Here is a 21,851-nt window from a genome sequence, read left to right as displayed (position 1 = left end):
CGTGCTCAGTTTTCTGCCTCTAAAATCACTTTGGATGCAGAGAGCATAGATTGTTTGAGAGCAAGAGGGGAAGAATCAGCTAGGGCTGGCTAGCTGGCTGTTGTCTGTCAGTTGGGTAAAAGATGGTGGCTGCAACAAAGGCAACTGCAAGAATAGAAACAAACATTCTAGACCTATTTCAGTTAGAAACAAGGTGTTCTGATGGATTGAATGGGCACAAGGCAGCGAGGGAAAGAAGAACCAAGGTTTACTCAAGATGTGTTTGGTTGGTGTTGGTTATGTTTGAGGTAACGGTTCCATGATCTCCAGTTGAAGCTGGTAAGTAGGCAGTTGGTTAAGAGTCTGGAGATCTAGGGGAGATTTTTCTGGCTAAGTAGTGTCATGGCTCTCTTAGGGTGCACTTAAGTTCAGACTTTGGGTTATAGCTTATACCACTACACCAAAATCATTAGGGTGTGACGGGTGTGAGGTGTGTCCCTTTCTGTGGCTCCCATGGTTTTTGAAAGACAGATGAAAGATTATTTTTAGATGCAGGGTAAGTCGTTGGTTGCCAAGACTACCCCCAGGTTTGATAATGATGTACTTCCTTCCCCCCAGTGACAGGTGAGAACACACGTGGAATGTTTTCTATCGGGGAAGCTCAACAGAGACTCAGCACCCAGGGTTTCACTGGGTCTGATCACATAGGTACCCTCTGCTTAGCATGTACCAAAATTCCAGACTCCCAGAGGAAAGCAGGTGCTCATCACAAACGATATTGTTTGTAAAGTTTTGACACAATGAGCCCCTTTTATCAGGGTGGTGGGGGTCCTTTCCAAATTCAAGTTTTCCGTCACCAGTCAAGGGCTGAGCTTGTAAACAGGCTTTAAAAGGATAGTGGTTAGGGCTGCTGCTACGTTAGCTCTTTTCTACACATAGGGAGGGTGACTCTTCTTATCTTGCAGTTTCCCAATAAACTTGAATCTATATCCTCACTGGCCTGCTTATGGCCGAACTGCTCCCGTGATTTCTTTGACCTGTTTTCCCTCACCCTGACACATACACCCTTATTCACCCTGAAAGATTAGGGGAGAACACATGTGGATGGAGTAAAGCTAAATTGCCAGAGTGTGCTGTGAGCGTGACATGCACGGGAACAACAGTGTGTGTACCATCAGGAAATGTGTGGTCTCCCACTTGGAGCAGTGGTGGGTGGCTGTAGCAAACAGTGGCTCTTGTGCCTTTCTTAAAGATTACCTGTTAGTCACCCAACATTCAGTTACTTTGTTTGGGGAAGGAAATTACAGGGTATCTCCTCCCAAAGAGGAGTTGCTTTGTGGTTCTTGGGCTCTGTGAATGACACGTGTTGGCTTTAATAGTGAGCTGGAGAGTTTTGACTTCTTTCTGGATCATGATGCTACATCCCTTGCACCAGGGGAAGACATTGTCACTGGAAAGGTGGAGCAGGCTGTAAAAGGACCAGGAGCTTTGGAGCCAGTCCAGGGTTTAGGTTAAATTGTAGTCCTGATACTTAGTAGCTTGGATCCTTGGGCAAGTTGCTTGACCTCTCTCAGCTCTTGTTTTTATGTGGGGCTGAAATGTGTGAAGCCTATGTATGGATCAAATGAGATAATTCTGGAAGGGGTCTCTTACAGTGCCAGAAATATAATCGACACTTAAATATTGACTGACGTTACCATATAGTATAGGAGTTAATTCCTGCCATAGAGTTAATTCCTCATTATAAATACACATATATGTATATTTATGTACATACGTATATATGTATATAATATAAAGTTTGTATATTTGTGTACATTTATACCCCTTAGCATGTGTTTGAGTGCTTATGTGCTGGTCATTTCTTCTGTTACTGTAGTGGATAAAATACTTAACCTTTTTCTTCTGTGCAGCTTAATCTCCTTTTAAATCCCTTGATTCTTTAGGCTATTTTATGCAGCCAAGATCACTCCAAGGCCAACTGCTAAATGTATAGATTAATGATGTTACTTTCCTTTAATTGCTAGGAGGATTATGTACCCCTTCAGGCTAGGGACAAGGTCAGTGGTATTCACTGCCATATCCATAGAGTGCTTGCCATGTAGGATTTTCTGTCATATGTATTGAATTAAATTTAAAAACTCTAATCACTAGTTTCTGCTTCTACTTGTCAGGTATTCTGGTTGGGAACTTTAGTATTGAGGGGGAAGCCTATTACTGACAAGGGATGACTCCTAGGAGTAGTGTTGAGGCTCACCCCTGCCCATGTCAGAAATAGTGGGGACATGTTTAATCATGCAGGGTTCCTGGTACAAGGAAACTGTGAGTTTAGGCACATGGTGAATGGTGCATGTCCAGCATTCAATCTGGGATAACAATCATCTGCAGTGAACTTTACCTGTATTGTGAAATTGACTACCAGTGACCTTAGTCTTTGCTCGAAGAACAACTTGTTTTATCATTTTTAATTTTCTTCATTATGCCTCTGTCTTTGGGAATATACCTTTGGGAGGAAGGATACCTGTCTTTCTGTCTGTAGTGGGCCTGCCATCCTGTTCCATTGAGACCACTGTACCATAGCTCCCCCTATGGATCCTTTGGAGTAGGACGTGCTTGCTGCTCACCTTTTCTCTGGGTTGGCAACTGAGTAGTAATGCTCATTTTCTGAGCATGTCAAGCTGTGTATATTTCAAATTCCTGTTCTCCAGGTCTCAGTTACTGCCCCAGCACCAAATTTGGAAACCTCGAGGTGTTTGGAGATCAGTAGAGGTATAAAGGGTGTGGCATTAGTGGTTTTCTTGGGAGAAAATGACAGAGGCCTCAGTTGGTTTTTGTTTTTAAGATTTTATTTATTTATTTATTTAGTTCTTTAGTTAGGTTTTTGAGTAATTTCTGCAGCCAATGTGTGGCTCGAGCTTACAAGCCTGAAATCAGGAGTCACATGCCATACAGACTAAGCCAGCCAGCACCCCTAGAGGCTCAGTTTTAAGAACATGTCTCCCAAGAGTGGTGGATAATTTTCCTCTTGACTTCTGAGCCATGATGTACCCTGGTGGTAGTAATATCTTCAAAGTGAATAAGACAATGGGTGTAAGTTGATGAGTGATGGGAGTCACAACAGAACACTGATGTGGTCATTTCTCTCTTTGTATTTCTGTTCTGTCTAGTTTATGACAGTTCTTACAGATGTGTGTGCCTTGAGACTCAGGCATGGACTTTTTTTGGTCTGATCTCTTTCTATATATTCCTTAAGGATCTGAGGACATTACCCATCATGCTATTGCAGGACCAGTTCCTGTGTTTATAATTGGGAAAATGTGTTGTTATTCCAGTGTGAGACTCTATATCCTCTAGTGCTGTCAACAAGCAAGGAAATGAGTCTTAGCAGGAAGAATTGATCGTGTATGATCCAAAAAAAAAAAAAAAAAAAAAAAGGCTCTGGCTACATTTAGTTAGGTCATTGACAGGTGGTCCACCTTAACACTGACCTAAAGTACTAACCAAATTCTAGAGTTGTTTTCTCTCTCATGCCGATCATTTACAGAAAAACTTCGAGAGATTTTAGGAAATCTGTGTCTTCAAAAGAAGGGAAGAAGCTTTGAAAAAAGGGAAGTATCCTGATTGAGTAATATTTTACTGCTTCTCTCATTAAGAGATGAAATCTGGGGCGCCTGGGTGGCTCAGTCGGTTGGGCGTCCGACTTCGGCTCAGGTCACGATCTCATGGTCCGTGAGTTCGAGCCCCTTGTCGGGCTCTGTCCTGACAGCTCAGAGCCTGGAGCCTGCTTCGGATTCTGTGTCTCCCTCTCTCTCTCTCTGCTCCTCCCCTGTTCATGCTCTGTCTCTGTCTCAAAAATAAATAAACATTAAAAAAAAAAAGATGAAATCTTTTTCTACTCCCTTGATCTTGGATCATACTAGCTCAGCTGAACTTCTGGCTGAATGCAGCAGCATGACCAAACTCACTGAAACCAGCCAAGGGAACACATATAGAATGATGACAAATAATATATTGTTCTTTATGAGTATTGTGTTTTGTGATGGTTTATTACATAGTGTAGCAAGATAATTGATGGAATGAACTTCTCAGTGAAAGTACTCAGCCAGGGATCCTATTATATTCTCCTTTCCTCTCATAGGAAATCCTCAGGGTAAGGAAAACAGTCTTTCATATTTTAGTATAATTTAGGTCAGTTCGATTGCTTCTCAGTTGTCAGTTGAAAGGGCTGCTAAGTGCTCAGAGCTTTGTTTTATAAGGAAAGGAAGGCAGCTGATTTGGTGTCGTGATTCATTTGGGGGAAAGTACTGTTTGGGAATTGTACTGTACCAGGGCGGGGCCTTGAGAGCACTTTGAGTGTACTACCAATATGGATCAATAGGAGAGAAAATGAGAAAATACAAGATACTTTTGAAAACTGTGCCTTGAATTGGTTCCATACGTAAAGAGGGGGGGAATACCTTTATCCTACTTGTATAGGATCTTTTTACTTTTATTTCTTTATTTTTAAAGTAATCTCTACACCCAACGTGGGGCTTGAACCCATGACCCTGAGATCAAGAGTCGTATGTTCTTCTGACTGAGCCAGCCCAGCACCCCTAATTTTGTTTGTAATTTTTGATTGACTACAGACATTGTCTGTAGAAGACTGAGAAAAATTATTTATGCCCAGAAAGGAGCATGTCTCTTTGTTAGCCCATCAGTGTGAGATTGAGTCAGTCTAATCAGTAATTGAACTGGGTTTGAGTTTTCTTGGTGGTTGTATTTCTGTCCTTTTACCACAGGCTTTATTTATTTATTTATTTATTATTATTATTTTTTTTTTACGTTTATTTATTTTTTGAGACAGAGCATGAATGGGGGAGGGTCAGAGAGAGGGAGACACAGAATCTGAAACAGGCTCCAGGCTCTGCGCTGTCAGCACAGAGCCCGACGCAGGGCTCGAACTCATGGACTGCGAGATCGTGACCTGAGCCGAAGTCGGCCGCTTAACCGACTAAGCCACGCAGGCGCCCCTACCACAGGCTTTAAATTCCTCCAGTACGTTACACGTAGAGTGGGGCCTGGGGTACCCTGTTTTCCTCAGTGTTCTTGCTCTGCCTTCTCATCTTTCAGAAGTGCCTGAATGCCTGGGCTATGGTATATAATCTGCATGCCTTTGCCCCTTGTTCAGCAACACTGTGGTGGTTTCTCCTCTCTAGGCTCCTTGTAGAGGAAGGGGTGGTTCTCAGTTCCTCAGGGCTAGTCTTAGGTTTGTGTGCCTGGAGATACCGTTTTTTTCAGCCCATCTTTTCGGTAGCCAGTCTCTGACTTGAATCTGCTGTGGGTCTTCAAGACAGTCTCCCACCCATTCTCCAGAGGCAGTGGATCTTTGCCTGAGTTCTGGAGGAAGGACTCCGCCTCCTCCTCCACTTGCTGACTGGTTTTGCTTCTACCTCTTCTCCTGAAGCAGGGGCTCTTGGGCTTGGCCCTGGGGACAGAAGGGTTTGTTGTGTCTCCCAGAGTGGCTTAAGCATGCCCCCCACACCCTCTTTTAAATTGAGATCTAATTTGCATACCATAACTGTCACCCTTTTAAAATGTACAATTCAGTTGTTTTTACTAACATATGTAACCATCACCAGTGTTTAATTACATTTTTATCACCCCAGAACTGAAGCTTATACTATTTCATGGACATTTCTCATTTCCCCCTACATTTATCCCTAGTCAAATGACTAATGTACTTTCTGTCCCTTTGGATTCGTCTGTCCTGGACATTTGTTGTAAATGGAATCATACATTCTGTAGCCTTTTTCATCTGGTTCCTTTTAGTAAAAATAATATTTTCAAGATTCATCCATGTTGTACTGTCAGGACATTATTTTATTATTTTTTTATGGCCGTACCACATTTTGTCTGTTCATCACTTGATAGACATTTGGGTTCCCATTTTTTGGCTATCATGAACAGTGCTTCTGGGAACACTTGTATACGAGTTTCTGCAGGAAAAAAAGTTTTCAGTGTTCTTGAGTGTATACCTAGGAGGTTGAGTTGTATGGTGACTCTAGGTTTAACTTGGAGAAATGTCCCGACTGTTTTTGCAAAGTGGTAGCAGCATTCTGCCTCCTCTCCAGCACTGTGTGAGGTGATAGCTGTAGTTTCCATAGGAGGGTCCTTCAAGAAGGGAGGCAAGGGAGCACATGGTCATGGGTGGGGGTTGGTCTGTGTTCAGCCATGATTAGGGGCAGGGAAGGTGATTTGGTGGGGTGTGGTCTTCTGGGATGACCTTTGTAGAATGGCTTTGTCAATGCCGCAAGAAAGTGCAGCAAGAAATGAACACCATGGGTTATATAGTTAGAGCATGAGTTAGGCGGGCTTGTCTATTTCTGGTTTTAACTATTGGGGTCTGTAGGTGAGCAAAAGGGGTCATTGACATTTTCACCTCACAGAGTAGACACTGTTTTTGTTGAGATTGTCCTTCATTTTTACTGATTTGTTTGCTCTCCAGTGTTTTGTGCACTACAGACCTTTCTTCTGGGGTAAGTCCATCCTGTAGAAGCCTTATTAGTGTAGGTCTGTCGGTGATAAACCCAGTTATGGTTTATATGAGAAATGTGGGTTTTGTTTCTTTCTTGGAAGATAGTTTTTCTTGATAACCTTGTATATAGTTTGCCAGTTTTAGCATTTTGAGAATTCTCCATTGTCTCCTTTCTCTATTGATGCTGAGGAGTGATGGCCAGTCTACTTGACTATTTATGGATCATCTGTCATTTCTTTAGACTCTTTTTAGAATTTTGTCTTAATGCTGTACAGTTTGATTAAAATGTGTCTAGGCACCAATTCTTGGTGCTTTTTGTATCGATAGGTCCATGTTTTTCATTAGTTCTGGGAGATTCTCAGATAGTATTTCTGGGATATACCATCTGAAGCCATCATCTCTTCCAATATTCTTTCCTTCTTGATCTTTAGTAAGATGTGTGTTAAATCTTCTCATTTCCTTCCTGTATCTATTGCCATCCTTCACATTTTCCATTTTCTTGTTTCTTTGTGTTACATTCTGGATTGATTCTTAAGTATTTCTATCAGTCTTTGTGATTCAACTGTGTCAAATTTGCTATTGAAATACAAAATGCAAGATGAATTTAAACATTGATTTCAAGAAGTTCTGTTTTCTTTTTCAAATCTGCCTGATCTATTCTCTTGCTGCTTGTTCATATTTTATCTCTTTGCAGCGTTTCAGATAATACTGTTTTATACTTTATGAGAATTTGAATATCTGAAACCTTAGCTGATCTGAGGGTAGGGTGGTTAGTACGAATGTGTAGAGCTGTAAATCATTTTTGTTAACTTATTCATAATGCACTGTGTCCTTGATATGTGTTTTTTCCTTGGGAACTCAACATAGTTTTGTTCCACCTTCAATACAAACATTCAACTTTGGTATTTCACTTAACCTTTTGTTGTTGGACATCTTTTCATGACAGTAAGTGCAGACCATGTATTTTTGATGGTTCCACTCTGTGTTTTTCTATGGATGTACCATAATTATGTCCATTTCAACTTTTTAGTTAAATGGAGGGAGACTCTGTAAGACTTGACTGTTTTCTCATCAATCCTCCATGTAATCCTTCCATGCTTCTCCCCAAGCCTTTTTGTAAGTGTCTTTTGAGTGCTTTCTTATGCAAGATACTGTGCTAATAAACTCTTTCTGTGAGTTATATGAATATATCTTTACAGACAACCCAGAGGGAGGTGCCGTTATTTTCACTTTACAGAGGAGAAGGCAGTGGTCCAGAGAGGTCATATGGCTCTCCTGGGGGTCACACAGCTGGAGGTGGGCAAAGGCGTCTTGTAAACCAAGCAGCCTGACACCAGAATAGTGGGGACTGGTCTTCCACTACAGCTGGTTTGTGAGGCACTGTAGGTTGATTGATAAAAAAACTTGGTAGCAATTAGAGTCCTTCATAACCTCGAGATCCTCGAGCTCTTCTGTCCTGCAGGTCACCCTTTGTTGCTGTTTGCTCTCTCAGCCTGCAGTCCTGTAAGTGACCTAAGCATCTGGGTTACAGTAGCACAGTTGCAAGGGCTAATAAAGATTTTGCTGTGATGCCTGTGTGCTTACTGATTGGCTGGCAATACTGGAATAGAACAGATAAGCTCTTTAATTTACCGATTATTCATTGTTTTTACCATAGGCCTGGAGTGCAGTGTGTCTGTAACCTTGTGCTCCCACAGACTAGGTGGTAAATTCCAGTTCTGACACCTGTAATTGAAATCATCTCTCTCATTCTCCTAGTCAAAGAAACAAAGGTACTTCATGGACTGTGTCACCTGCCACCCACCCCTCCCTTGCTGGTGCTGGTGCAGAACCACTGCAGGACTGTGTTTGGTGTTGACAAACCCACTGGTATGCCTGGTACTTGACTGATCCCTGAAGAGGCACCAGACATCAGTCATGAATTCTGTTGAACTCTGAGCATCGTCCAGAGCAAGCCACGTGTGCTCTGGTGAACCAAGTGGAGGGACGGTGGACGGAGCGCAGGGTTTTATTCACTTCCCTGGCTTTGTGCTGGGTTGGTTCCTGCTATCGTAACAGTTTGGTTTCCAATGCCCTTTCAAACTGAGATGTTAAGATCATTAAAATGTGGGTCATTAAAATGTGACTAGGCAACAGAATAGTCAAATTAATAATACATTTAAATAGATTCCTAAATTTAAATAATTAAAATAATAAATAGAGCCTGCCTGGGCTCTTAAGCGTGAGAGCTTCAAGCTATCTTAGTTTTATGTTTTTTTGTTATTAAAACAGTTAAGCAGTCAACTTAAAAGTAATTTTTAAAAACAAATGCTAATGTTGGGGCTCCTGAGTGGCTCAGTGGGTTGAGCATCCAACTTCAGCTCAGGTCTTGTGGTTCGTGAGTTTGAGCTCTGTGTTGGGCTCTGTGCTGAGGGTTCAGAGTCTGGAGCCTGCTTTGGGTTGTGTCTCCCTCTTTCTCTGCCCCTTCCCCACTTGTGCTTGCTCTCTCTCTCTCTCTCTCTCTCTCTCTGTCTCTCTTTCTCAGAAATAAATAAAACATTAAAAAAACCCACAAATACTGATGTGTAATCTTGGTAGTCATTTGTATCTTCTCTTGATTATATTTTTTACCTATGGCTGCTATTAAATATTGCCTGCATTTCTTGCTTTGGAAAACTGTTCTCTTCCTTGTGCTTGATAGATCATGAATTGCATCAGCCCACATGATTTTGGTTTTGGCACTTGGATTTTCCTGTCAGCAGTGAGTGGTGCTGCTGAGAGTTTTTGAATTCTGCTTTCTCCGCCTACCCTTGATCTCCAAAGTACTGTTGATAAAGAACAGAAGAACTAAACAATCACCCTGAAATATCCTATGAAATTTGTGTTCTGATCATAATAGCAGTGGGTCAGAATGAGCTGTGTTTTCCTTATTCACAGAAAATCTAAGTGCTTACTTAGAGTATGGTTGCCTGAATATGTGGTGACTCAGGAGAAGATAATTTTTCTAAGAATTTTGGTGTTTATTTTTCCCACAGTACTTGGTAAATTTCTCCTGTCCTGCCCCCTTCCCTATTTCTCTTCTGTACCCCCCCCCCCTTTTTTTTTTTTAACATTGGACTTCTGGTAGGATGGGGAAGGAATGGTGGAGACCTGCTTTCTGCTCTAGTCCTCATATTTATAGATCCCAATGGTTACTGCTAGGAGAGTGTCAAAATAGCTGGTGCAAATATGTGAGTACAGTATACAGAGTCGCCCAGTTTCTACACACAGCATCTAGAACCATATTGAACATGCAGATAGGGTTACAGATATTTTAAAAATTTTCCCCAGATTTCCCCAGTTCTCAACTTTACAGACATATACAGAACACAACCTCCTTCAAAGCATTCCTAAGTTTTCATATTTTCTTTTCAGAGTTTATGGAGTTATAGGTGAACCATGATTGACTTATTTAGCTTTTGAAATACAATTTTGTTTTTGAATTTGGATGTCTTTAAGTATGTTGACATTGTCAAGCATTTCAGATAAAAAGGGAGATAGATTGGTAAAACCGATGAGATTTTTTGAGGTAGCCTGTTTTATCTCTGCTCTGTCCCCCTGTTTTTCTGACTGCTAGTGCCTGGGGCTTGCTTCTTAGCACCTGGGCCACTCTTTACTGAGCTCTTGGCTTTTCTGTGGGGGGAACACACTGGGAAGATAATTCATTTACAGCTTAAATAAAAGGCTTGTTTTGGAATTAGGGGAAGAAAAAGCCAGGACTAAGGCTGAAATTGGGCCCCTGATGCACGTGGCATGGGAGAAGCTGCGTGGGGAAGTCAGTGGCTACTGACTGCCTGTGTGACTCATGGCTCATACTCTGATAATCAAGTTTTTTTTACCCCTGGTTGTCAGTATACTCTGTCTGATCTTTCAGAAATTTCCTCAGAGGCTATATTGGATACAGCATCTTATCTTTTGTCCTCATTTATGTGTTCCTTCCTAAAGTGACCTGTGACCAACTAGAAAAAGGGTGAGTGAGGTTTTACAGCTTGGGCACCTGGACTCCTGTGCTCCGGTATCTTCTCCTCTAGATGTCAGATGCTGTGGGAGGCAGGGTAACACACAGAACCAAAAAGTGCCAGAAACTTCGCTAAAGGAGGCCTTTGATGGAATCTGTGTAACCCCCAGTAACCCCTGTGAAGTTAGATAGGCTGTAACCAGCTTCCACCAGCAGTTCCTCCTGTTATTCAGGGCTCCTTGAGCGCGCATTTTCCATTAATGGGCTTTGCCTAGAATTAAGCAGCTATTCTAAATGGTGAGTAATTTTGTTAGCTAAAGCCTCAGCCTCTCATGACCAGCGATGTGTCACTTACTTTGGAAGGCACTTTAGAGCAGATCCAGTGCTCCTCAACACTTCCCCGCCCCCATCCTTTTAACATTTTGCTGCTTTCCCTGGGAAGAATTGCAAAGGAGACCAGGTGCCCCGGGAAATACAGGCCCTGCTAATTATCAGAGTGCTTTTTCTTAATCGAGATATAATTCACATACAATAAAATTCATCCTTTTAAAGTGTACACCTCATTGATTTTTAGTATATTCACGAGGTTGTGTAAACTGTTAGCACTAATTTCAGAACATTTTCATCACCCCAAAAAGAAATTCTGCACTCATTAGCAGTCATTCCCCATCTCCCACGCATCCCCTCCCCCAGCCCCTGGCAACCACTAATCTACTTTTTATCGCAGAGTACTGTTTTATATTACACTGAAATCTGTTGTCCCTGCAACTTAATGGTTAGATGGAGGGGGAGGCAGGGGTGGAAGCTACGAGAACACACACTTGGGGCTTAGCCTCTTATTTCCAGCTTCTTACTTCCAGGCCCCAAGTGCAGAAGGGGAGGGTGGTCTGCTGAGCCTGAGTCTGGCTCTTCTTGCTTGTGATCATATACACCAGTTGTCTAAAATACCGAGTGTGTGGCAACACGCAAGAAAGTTGAGTCTGACCTGATAAGAAAAATAATTTATGGCAAACACCCTTTTAAATAGTAAGTGCGCTATCACTAGCAAAAGCCTTACAGTTCCCCTCCACCTTTTTGTTCTGTAACTTTTAGAATAATCAGAAATCAAATTGTGTAGGATGTTGTCAGTCAAAACCAGAAAAACAAGTAGCTTAAACAGATTGCAGGCTTAGACACGTGAGTTAAGTGTGCCTCCATACATACTTGGGATTCCTGCCCATTGGCCCACCTGGAAGTGTGTGACTTGTAAAGAGGAGTGGGGACTCATTTCAAGGGGGAGAGTAAGTACCTTCAGCCGTGGAGTGGAGAGGAGAGTAGGGCCCTGGGAAGGGCTAACAAAACATCCAAGTGTCTGGGAGCCCTCGGGAACCTAGGGATATCTCCCTGGGCGCTCTTGGATGGAAATAAACATTTATTAGCTATGTTCAGCTCTCCGGGCATATCCCAAATGGTTTCTTAAAGAACTTGAGTGCTGGACCTGGTCCCAAAGTTCTCACTTTTTCTATAGCTCTGTTTCTCAGTTGAAATACGACATGCTACTCTCTTTTGTAGAATTGTTTGACAAGCAGTTCTGGGGACTGAAGGACTTCCTTTTGGCCACTGACAGGAGAGCACAGAGGACAGACTCAGAAACCCAGTCTGTTTGGGCACGGATGCTGGATGCTGGATGCTGGGGAAGCTAGAGAATATGTCCAGAAATCTAAGCCACCAGATTTTGGGAGTGGTTGTCAGAGGCTGTACAATAAAGGTGGTAATTGTTTAGTGCTGGTGCCCTTTTGTCTCCTCCTCTCTGGCTTTCATATTCTTGAAGTGACAGGTGCTGGCAACTTGGAATTGATATAGTTCTTTCTCCCTTGACTTGGCTGATAAAACAGGAACACATTGTTTGGGATTAATGCCTCAAAATGATGGGGTTTAAAAAGTGCATTGAGTAGAGTTGAGTTCACTTGAAACAAGTTTCCTATTTCTGAAAAGATTAATTTCCTTCAAGGATGGTTAGTTTTTTGGTGTGTATTCTGTTAAAATATAGGTTTGGGGAAGTGGTTCAGAAGAATATTTTCTTCTCGAATTATTCTGACCCTCTTTTCTTCTGTTCTTAAAATTCAGTAATGTCTGTCCTTGCTCTCACCTCCAAAAAATGCCCAGTAGGGAAATTAATAAAGTAAAAAATAAAACTCCTCTCATCCACCCTTACTTTTCACCCATTGGATTCCTACCTCAGTAGCTACTTTATCACCATTTGGTGTGTATTTCCTTCCAATTACTATTTGTTGAGCATGCAGTGTGCATTGCTTTTATAATTGCTTATCCAAATCCTTTCAGTAATATCCTCAAAAGGTGAACTCTGCTTCAGTAAAAAAATGTTGCCTAGATATTTCAGCTTTATTACAGACCTTTGAGATGTAGTGACTTGCAGAGAGTTATCATGAATTGATGCACAGAATTGGACCTGTGTGCCATCTGATGAGCTCTCTGTATTCTACTGATTGGGGATTGATTCTAAAAACAGTAAAACAGTCTTTATGAATTTCTTCAAAACGTCAATTTAAGAAGAAGGCCATCTGTAGTTCAGGGAGGCTCTTTGGGGGAATAGCCAGATTTTCTTTTAGGGTTGCCGCTCAGCCCCTCTGGTTTATATGTCTTCGGGTGCACTGGTTCACAGGTAAAAATAGAGATCTAATTAAAATGAGTGCCCTTTCTGCAAATAAGAACATTATTTCCATTGTAAATTTCCTGTTTGCTTAACATATTTTTTGTTGTTGCTCTGTTTTAATTTTTTTTTTTTTAACAGCAAGCCAGGGCTGAGCAAGAAGAAGAATTCATCAGTAACACTTTATTCAAGAAAATTCAGGCTTTGCAGAAGGAGAAAGAAACCCTTGCTGTAAATTATGAGAAGGAAGAAGAGTTCCTCACTAATGAGCTCTCCAGAAAGTTGATGCAGGTAAATTTATCTTTTCTCGCCTTACATCTTCTCTGCCTGTTTTCCTCTCTAGGAAAAAATGACTTTGATAAAGTACTTTGCTTGAAACATTTATAGCCAAAGTATTTTGGAGATTAAAAAGACCAGGTAAAGATGGAAGCAGTGTAATACTCCAGACTGGTTCTGTGACTCATCTGCTTGGGTAAGGGATTTTATGCTGTTGGCACCTGAAGAAGTTTCTGATGAGCCTGAAGCCTTAGCACAGGAGCAATTGCTGTAAGTAGTGTTTTGGAAATAGGAGGATTAACAGTAAATGTGGAATTTTTTTCTCCTTTTATGTTGATTCTGTAAGGAATAAATCAACATTTGTGTAGCAGAAATGGGTCTTCTGCATTAAAATATGAGGCTGTAAAGTGAAATGTCAGTTGGGGGGGGAATACAAGATATCCGTGATCGGTAGTTAAAATTACATACAATCAGGTGTGTTCAAATGGGTGAGTAATAGGTTACTGAGCAAATAAGTATCAGACAGCTATTAAAACAGCATTAATCTCGGATAGGTTATAGAAGACACAACACAAAACATACAGGAAGGTTTGGTTTTTCTCATTCAGAGTCTCCTTCCTTTTCTCCTTTCTTTTCCCCTCAAAGCTTATAAATTACAAAAGTAAAATTTGTTTAGGGCAAATATTTTGTATGCTACTTACCATGAACTTAATTAAGAATAAGTAGGAGGGGTGCCTGGGCGGCTCAGTTGGTTGAGCTACCGACTTCAGCTCAGGTCATGGTCTCATGGCTCAGGGGTTTGAGCCCCACGGGGGGCTCTGCTGACAGCTCAGAGCCTGGAGCTGCTTTGGATTGTGTGTCTCCCTCTCTCTGCCCCTCCCCCCTTTGCGCTCTCGCTCTCTCAAAAATAAACACTAAAAATTTTTTTAAAAGAATAAGTAGGATATTAAGTTTTCATTACTGAGCACAGATTGTCCAAAATCACTAGCAGATATAAAATTATTCCAGGAGGATAAACTTTGTCAGGTGAGTGTGGAAGCTAGGTAGATACACCCCTTGTACCCTCCATGCAAGGGCATTGCTGACTGTTTCATTCATTGATTTGGTTGAAGTATGTATTTTAGTGAAGTTATAATAAAAGGATATTTGAGGCTTTTAAAAAGCTTCCTAAATCCTTTTCTTATCTTCCAACATGGACAATCCTGTGAGAGAAAGCCGGAAGCTTTGGTAAAGAAACTTTAATGTTAAGACTGGACAGTGCTTCAGTCAACTTTGACCCCATCTTTCTGCCTAATTACTGAATAAAGATACTGTTAACCGTCTCACACAAAATTCGGTTTCGATGGCTGCTGTTGAAATATGAAGTGTAGAGGTAGCCAGGCATTATTGTCCTGCAGAGATTTATGGCACAGTTTCTGTGTGGAACTCGTTATTGATTCGTGTGCATTCAGATTTAGAGGAAAAAATGAGGGACAAGGTTAGTTTGACCTCTGGCTCTCTCTCACCTTGGCAGCATCAGACAACTTGCTCTGCATATTGCTTCTAGAACTAGAGGGATGCAATTACAGTTTATTTTTCTTAGTTTAGTGTGTAATCAGGTGCTCTAATTTTTAACATTGGAAGAAACAGTGTTTGCTTTCAACTTAAATGGCTATTAGTATTTAGAGTCTTTTACCAAGTTATTTATAAAGCAGCCAAAACCTAGCCAGATCATGCTTCTGTTCTCTATAAAGGTTCATCTTCACTGTGAATGGTTCTATAGTGTGTAGTTTATTATCATAACCCACCTTTTTCCCAAAGACATTGATATCCCTTAAAATAAGGCACTAAAAGAACAGAAGAGCCATGTGCAACAGAAAAAGGAGGTGAATTTAAAGCTATAACCTGGAGAAATACAGTAATTTTTTTTTCATAATTCTTATATCTAAAAAAAAAAAAGATTGTTTGGAGCACCTGGGTGGCTCAGTCAGTTAAATGTCCAACTTTGGCTTGGGTCATGATCTCCCAGTCCATGGGTTCAAGCCTTGCATTGGGCTCTGTGCTGGACAGCTTGGAGCCTGGAGCCTGCTTTGAATTCTTGTGTCTGCCCCTTTGTCTGCCCCTTCCTGCTTGTGCTCTCACTCTCAAAAATAAATAGACATTAAAAAAAAAGCGGGGGGTGGGCTTGCCTGGGTGGCTCAGTCGGTTGAGCAACAGACTTCGGCTCAGGTCATGATCTCACAGTTTGTGAGTTCAAGCCCTGCGTCAGGCTCTGTGCTGACAGCTCAGAGCCTGGAGCCTGCTTCAGAGTATGTGTCTCCCTCTCTCTCTGCTCCTCCCTCTCTCATGCTCTGTCTCTCTCTGTCTCAGAAATCAAAAACATTAAAAGAAAAAAATTTTTTTAAAAAAAAAAGGGATGGGGGGGCGCCTGGTGGCTCAGTAGGTTAAGCGTCGACTTCAGCTTAGGTCACCATCTCACAGTTTGTGGGTTTGAGCCAGGCATCAGGCTCTGTGCTGACGGCTTGGAGCCTGGAGCCTGCTTCAGATTCTGTCTCCCTCCCTCTCTGCCCCTCCTCGCTGACGCACTCATGTGCTCGCTCGCTCTCTCTCTCAAAAATAAATAAATATTTAAAAAAATTAAATTTTTTAAGTAGTTTTATACTTGATCAGGAGAAAAATAATTTTCATATATTAAAAACTTAAAATTTTCCAGAGGCATGGATCTTTCTACAGAGATTGAATAATATGCAGATGGAACAGTGCAATAAACTTTTTTTTACCAAAAGTAGTATATAACATGTAGCACTAGCCTTCATGTGGCCAAGTCAAAACAAGGAATATAGTATGAAGGTATGATTCTGTTGCTGGGGGAGCTCTTAGTAAGACTGTAGCTCGTTTGTGGTCGAACTTAAAGAATCTGGACAAATGAATACTTAGCATGTCTTCAAGACCATCTCTCAGGAATCCCAGCTTGGTTCTGTGTACACACAGACATATATGTATATACACACATATATACATTGTAGCAAAATATACATAACATAAAATTTGTCATTTCAGCCATTTTTGAGTGTATAACGTGGTGGCATTAGGTACACTGTTGTGCACCCATCACCACTATTCATCCCCAGAACTTCTTGAAGACCAAACTCTCTGTACCCATTAAACAGATACTCCTCATGCCCCCTTCCTGGTTCTCAGGCCCTTGAAAGGAGATGGGTGGCAGGGAGTTGAGGTTGACGTCTCTGGCAAGTTCTAGACCTATGTGTGTTCTGTGGCATGACAGATGATCTCTCACTTTAGACTTCAGCTATCACAGCATACCTTTGTTGTAGAACCCCAAGGCCCTCCTCTGTTGTTGGCCAGTTGGAGAGAGCTCATTTGGCCGCGGGAGGGTCTGCCACCCTCTGTTACCCATCCTGAGGCTTGCCTCAGGATATCAGCCCCTTTGTTGAAGGCTCACATTTTCTGCCACACAGTGTGGAAGAACTGATCTCCATCTGGAGATTTTTTAGGCTAATTGGTACCAGTAGACTTTTCTAATTTTGTAATTACTTTAACATGGCTCTCTAGGATGGTGCTTCTAGATAGACCTTTTTTTGAAAAGCCTGAGAAGAGAAACTGTATGCAGGTGTTCCTGATAGACGAAAGAGTGAATTGACCTGTTCACCATGAAAGTGTTTTGCCTTTTTCACCCCAAGGCCACTGAAGCCATTTGTGGAACAATTTTGGTTTTGTCACCATGCTTTGACTGTTGTCTCTCATAGTGATTGGACAGTGCTTTTATGTGCATTTCAAAGGGATTCTTTGGATCTGAAAACAAACTGAGATCATTGCTGTGGGGGACACACTTCCCTTCCCTTCCCTTCCCTTCCCATCTGCCATAACAGAACTGGTATCTAATACCTTTACAAATGGAAGTTTATTTAAGTGTGGATGAGAGGAAATCCTTTTGTCCTAGAAGATCAAGTTTGGGATATAGCCTAAATATTTTCACATATGTTAAGCATCACTGAAACAAACAAAAACACACAAAAAGCATGCCTTCTCTCTTGCTTTTGTATATATCCCCTAGATGGCCAGAAAATTATACTTTCATTTTATGAAAACTTATTTGAAAAATCTGCATCCTTTTGAGCCCAGACCATAGAATTGATTATCTGATTGAGAACTGTCCCAAAAAGAACCTTCTGGTACTTTTGCTAAGTTCAGCACAAGCCTGCATCTGAACCAGACTCAGCTCTGGAATGCCTCAAACAGAAGTTGTAGTTTAACCAGAATTTATAATTAAAATGTACAAGAAATGTTTTGTGAGCAAACTCTTCATCAGATTTTGATATATAACATGTACATTAGAAAAACAATCTAAAAGACTATTTTCCAAAATGTTAGTTGTAATTATACTTGGGTGCTAAGCTTTGGGTTATATTAGTTTTCTTATATCCTTTTCCTTCTTATTTTGTAAAAGCAACCTGCATTACTTTTGTAAATAGAAAATGTCTTATTTCCTAAAAAGGAAATTAAAAAATTCTGATGCCTGTTTTGTCCTTACCTTTTGGAACCTTCTGTGTCATTGGCTTTGAGAGCTCAGAGTTCTATCATAGCTGTGACTGTCATGCATCATAGTGCAGTGGGTGCGTTTGCAAGTGAAAGAAGATTCTGGAATGCTCAAATCATTAAGAACTAGTATTATCAGACTGCTTTAATACCTAGCTTAACTGTCTTGTCAGTCCTAATATGACTTATTCCACAGGCCCTCAGTCTTAAAACTATTTTTTTAAATAATTCTTAACTCCCCTGTTAACTACCAATCACCAATCATGCATATTGGAAGACCTGTCATTGCTGAGATTCATAATGGCTTTAGCAATCCTGGAGTTTTTTCACTTGCTTTGATGCAAGCCTGATGCATCAGGTTTATTTCTGCTCTTTGGGAAGTCCTGTTTTTGTCTGCAATCTTCTCAACTGCTGCCAATTGCTAATGAATACTTTTTCTTTTTTTAAAGCCCTGGAACAGGGCTAAGATAAGAAGGGTACTGGGTATTACATATATGTCTCTGACTTTTTTTTAATCTAATCCAACTTTTAAATTTTAGACCTTAAAATAACAAATAGGTTAATAGTTTTGTACTTAAAAAAAAATTTTTTTTAACATTTATTTATTATTGAGAGACTAGAGAGAGACAGAGCATGAGCGGGGGGGGGGGGGGGGTGGCGAGAGAAGGGGGGACACAGAGTCCGAAGCAGGCTCCAAGCTGTCATCACAGAGCCCAACGCGGGGCTCAAACCCACAAACCGCGAGATCATGACCTGAGCCAAAGTCTGACGCTCAACCGATGGAGCCACCCAGGCACCCCAATAGTTTTGTACTTTTGATTCATATTTGAAATTGGATCTGGTCCTCAGAAAATAATGCCACTGTCGCTACAGTAGAAAGTATTATATCCTTATGGAAGGGCACATTCTTATTGATGATTCAAAGTACTTAAGAATAACACTTTTCTGGATCTCTTGTTTAATGGCATGGCTTTATTATTACTGACTTGGTCCTTGAGGTTAGAATGCCTTCCAGAACACATGTAGTTAATGTTTCCTAGCATCCATAGAAAGGCGAGACAGGAAAGGAAGGAAGTTGAGGGCAAAAGCCACTGTTGAAGCTGCCGCTACCAAGTGACTGATAGCCAAGCAACTCAGAGGGACATCAGGCGACAGCATTATTCCTCCGTCTCTTTGCATAGGAGTAAAACTGACAGGAAGATTTCAAGTAAGTCCCTGAACTTGCCTGTTCATCTAGACAAAGGCTTACCACTTGGTTTACCCTTTCCTTCCCCCCCCCCCTCAGTTCTGGAGAAGCGGTTTCTCCTTCAAGTACCATCTTACTGGTTGTGCTCTCCAGAGTGCGTGCTTCCCCAGCCCCAGACAGGCTGTGTCTCAGGGTAGCAGGCATGCCCGCGGGCACAACCAGTGAGCATAGAGTCTCAGATCCCTTCTTGTGAAGCATGTGCATCAGAATGTGAGGCCGCCTGCCTTTCACCCCAAGTCTGCCTAGTTACTAGGATGGCAGTGTAGTGATTTTGTTTGGGCAGGCAGCAAAATCTCATGTCAGGGCAATAAATACACATGAGATACTCTAGTTAGTTTTAAAGGCACCTAGGCTCCGATGGCCTTCGCATCAGTTTGGATGAACACTGTTTCTGCCCTCCCCATGGAAGAGGAGAAGAGACTGTGAAATATGTTCTTCATTAAGGTGGCCAGAGCAGTAGCCCTTCTGGCTTTTTTCAGGGCTATTAATGCTGATCTGAAAAATTTGCTGTTACCTATAGCTCACAGAACAGTAGGGTCAGAGAGAGAGAGAGAGAGAGAGAGAGAGAGAGTGTGTGTGTGTGTGTGTGTGTGTGTGTGTGTGTGCGTGTGTGTGCGTTGTTTTTCATTACAAACATTCTGAACTTCAGCATTGTCTGTTCTTTGTTTCTTTTTACGGAGCAAGGGGCTTGTACGTTGTTTTCCCAATACATCTGCAAAGGCTCCCGGGATGTTTTTAATGCATTTTAAATGATGTAGCCTCCAGAGGCCAAATTATGAGCCAGAATTTTCCTGTTTAGTAGCCTGCCAGAAATCTCTGTCCAACACAATTTGCATTACGATTAGAAAATAAAATGAACGTGATACAGTTGTTTAGACTCTAAGAAATCATGGAGTTTCTTTCCAAGTGTATGCATGTGTGTTGACATTAGGTCTAGATTGGATGTGCCAGTGTGGACTCCAAAAATGTAAGGGCAAGAGTAGAGGCTTTCAAGCTTCCCATGCTGACTTCCTTTGAAAAGTGTGGGAAAACTCAGGTAGAGAGAAAACAAAAGTAGACAGACAATGAAATTAAAAATAATGAGATGAAGCTGGAGTGGGAGCTTACTTTATTCTCCAGGGTAGGAGTAAGCATGGTTATTTCTAGGTGAAAAGATGAGTCTGGCTCCACTGTAGATGGACTTGAGCCATCATTGGAAACATTTTTTAAATGACTTTAAAACACTGCAGTTATAAATGTTCCCTGTTTTGCACTTCTTGGGTAGGTTTTCTATTTCAAAACCGTTTACAGTCAGCCCAGTCAGTAATTACCTTAAAATACGGAGCTACCTTCACTTTCTTCCTCTTTATTCATAAAGGTGTGGCCTTGTTTTAGTTCACAGTAATGTCTCAAGTTAGAATGAATTCTTTATTTGGACTGAACACTATTCCTCGGAAGAAGGAAGTGTTAGGTTTTACAAATTGCATTTTCAATGCAGTAGGCCAACTCCAGGCCCTAAAGGATTTCTTTATATTATTTGTGGAGGATCTTTTAAAAATCTCCTAGGGGACCTGGGTGGCTCAGTCGGTTAAGTGTCCGACTTCAGCTCAGGTCATGATCTCGTAGTTCGTGGGTTCAAACCCCACATTGGGTCCTGTGCTGATGGCTCAGAGCCTGGAGCCTGCTTTGGATTCTGTGTCTCCCTCTCTCTCTCTCTGTCTCTGCCCCTTTCCTTCCTGCTCATGCTCTGTCTCTCTCTGTCTCTCACAAAAAAAATGTTAAAAATTTTTTTTTTAATTTTCTCCTAACCAGATTTCTCTAAAGGCGTTAATGCTTTAAACAGCTTTGTGCTGTGGGGAATCTGGCAAACTCAAACTTAGCCCACTAGGTATTCTGGGTGGATGGGAAGCCCAATGTTGTAGTGGAGCCATCTGTTCAGACATGAGGGCTTGTAGGGCTCCTGGGTGGCTCTGTCAGTTGAACATCTGACTCAATTTTGGGTCAAGTCATGATCCCAGGGTTGTGGGATCGAGCCCTGCATTGGGCTCTGCACTGAACATGGAGCCTGCTTAAGATTCTCTCTCTTCTTCTCTCTCCCTCTGCTCCTTTCCCCTGCTTGTGCCCTCTCTCTCAAAAAAAAAAAAAAAAAAGAAAAAAGAAAAGAAATTATGAGGGCTTGTCCTTGAGGTTGAGAATGTTGACAAGAAAATAGCATTTAAAAAATAATTTTCTGGAAGAGCCCAGCTATTGCCTTGCAAAAATTGCTTATACCTTCCCCTCTAGAAAATGACAGATTAGGTAATTCAGACAAACCTCACTGAGGATCAATAAAACCTACACAGAATGCTCTTAAATATTTTTTAAAGCATGAAGAACTAGCAAGATGGAGAAGGCCTGCTGGGCTATGATCTGGGGGAGGTGGGTATTAGGAAGACCCAAACTCCCAGAGCTGGTTTTGTCCTGAGCATTTGCTGCTGCTTATGGAACAGCAGAGAAACTGAGCTGTGCTATGGTAGTTGTGTGGAGCTGAGGTTACAGAAGTTAAAGCTCAGCGTTGGCCAAAGATGGAGACAGCAATAAATGACCTACACTTTAATCATGAACCTTAGGATAAGAACAAACCAGGTTTTTTTAAAAAAAATTTTTAATGTTTATTTTTGAGAGAGAAACAGAGCGTGAGCAGGGGAGGGGC

At 41.5% G+C, this 21,851-nt stretch overlaps 1 protein-coding gene across 2 annotated transcripts in view; it reads left to right on the top strand.

Moving 5' to 3' along the window:
* The window catches only part of CCDC6 (coiled-coil domain containing 6), a 109,190-nt gene that overhangs the window by 37,811 nt on the left and 49,528 nt on the right, over positions 1 to 21,851 (top strand). For both annotated transcript variants that reach the window (XM_043596391.1, XM_043596392.1), the window contains exon 2: positions 13,264 to 13,413. In XM_043596391.1, the coding sequence (XP_043452326.1) occupies positions 13,264 to 13,413 (150 nt within the window). The remainder of the gene's footprint in view (positions 1 to 13,263; positions 13,414 to 21,851) is intronic.

The sequence above is a fragment of the Prionailurus bengalensis genome, chromosome D2 (assembly GCF_016509475.1).
Source record: "Prionailurus bengalensis isolate Pbe53 chromosome D2, Fcat_Pben_1.1_paternal_pri, whole genome shotgun sequence".
Classification (NCBI taxonomy): Eukaryota; Metazoa; Chordata; class Mammalia; order Carnivora; family Felidae; genus Prionailurus; species Prionailurus bengalensis.
Note: the sequence above shows the minus strand (reverse complement) of the source record. Positions and strands in the feature narration are given on the sequence as shown.